The sequence below is a fragment of the Sphaeroforma arctica genome, assembly GCF_001186125.1.
Source record: "Sphaeroforma arctica JP610 unplaced genomic scaffold supercont1.13693, whole genome shotgun sequence".
NCBI classification, from domain to species: domain Eukaryota; class Ichthyosporea; order Ichthyophonida; genus Sphaeroforma; species Sphaeroforma arctica.
Window position 1 is genome coordinate 1 of NW_014026865.1, and position 636 is coordinate 636.

The 636-nt window shown below is 41.4% G+C and overlaps 1 protein-coding gene across 1 annotated transcript; it reads right to left on the bottom strand.

Annotated features, from left to right (window-relative positions):
- Positions 1–154: 154 nt before the first annotated feature.
- Positions 155–502, bottom strand: SARC_18094 (hypothetical protein; the record flags this gene model as incomplete). Its single annotated transcript, XM_014287824.1, has 1 exon — positions 155–502. A coding segment is annotated over one exon (348 nt), but the record flags the coding sequence as incomplete, so codon positions are not given.
- Positions 503–636: the final 134 nt, after the last annotated feature.

The following is a 636-nucleotide window of genomic DNA, read 5'->3' on the forward strand; positions in this document are numbered from 1 at the left end:
ATAGTATACAAACACGTACCCACACACACATATATACATATCTATATCATCATTATATATACAATTAGTTACATATGTGTATATATCAATATATAAGTCAGTCTACATTAAACATTCGTTAATAGACGTATATATATATATGCATATTACATGTTTATATAAATAAACACAAATAAAAAAACACCCAATCTCCACTCCGCAACACACGCCTGCGTACCTCGTTACAGAACCACCGGTAAAGCTCCTCATTGCTGTCAATGAGCTTGCCACTGGCCTGTGCGGCTTCCTTGCACTGAGTCATCAGTACTGTGTAGTCGTCGCCATCAAACAGCCCAGGCACCTCACCATTAGCCAGCAAAGTATTGATACGCTCCAAGAAACCAGAGTCTAGCACGTTGCCTTCGTCCAGGATGAAGCACAGCTTCTCTCCCTGACATCCTGCACGCCGCAGGACCCCACGCAGGTCATCGTCAAAGTCATCCATCCCGTACTTGCTGTGAGCCTGGCATGAGGACAGCCGCATATGGGTAGAGTTGGTGAATGAATGAATATAGAATACATAAACATATATATATATATAGATATATATATATGTGCGTGTGTGTGTGCCGTTGGGTCTATTATATGATAATGTCG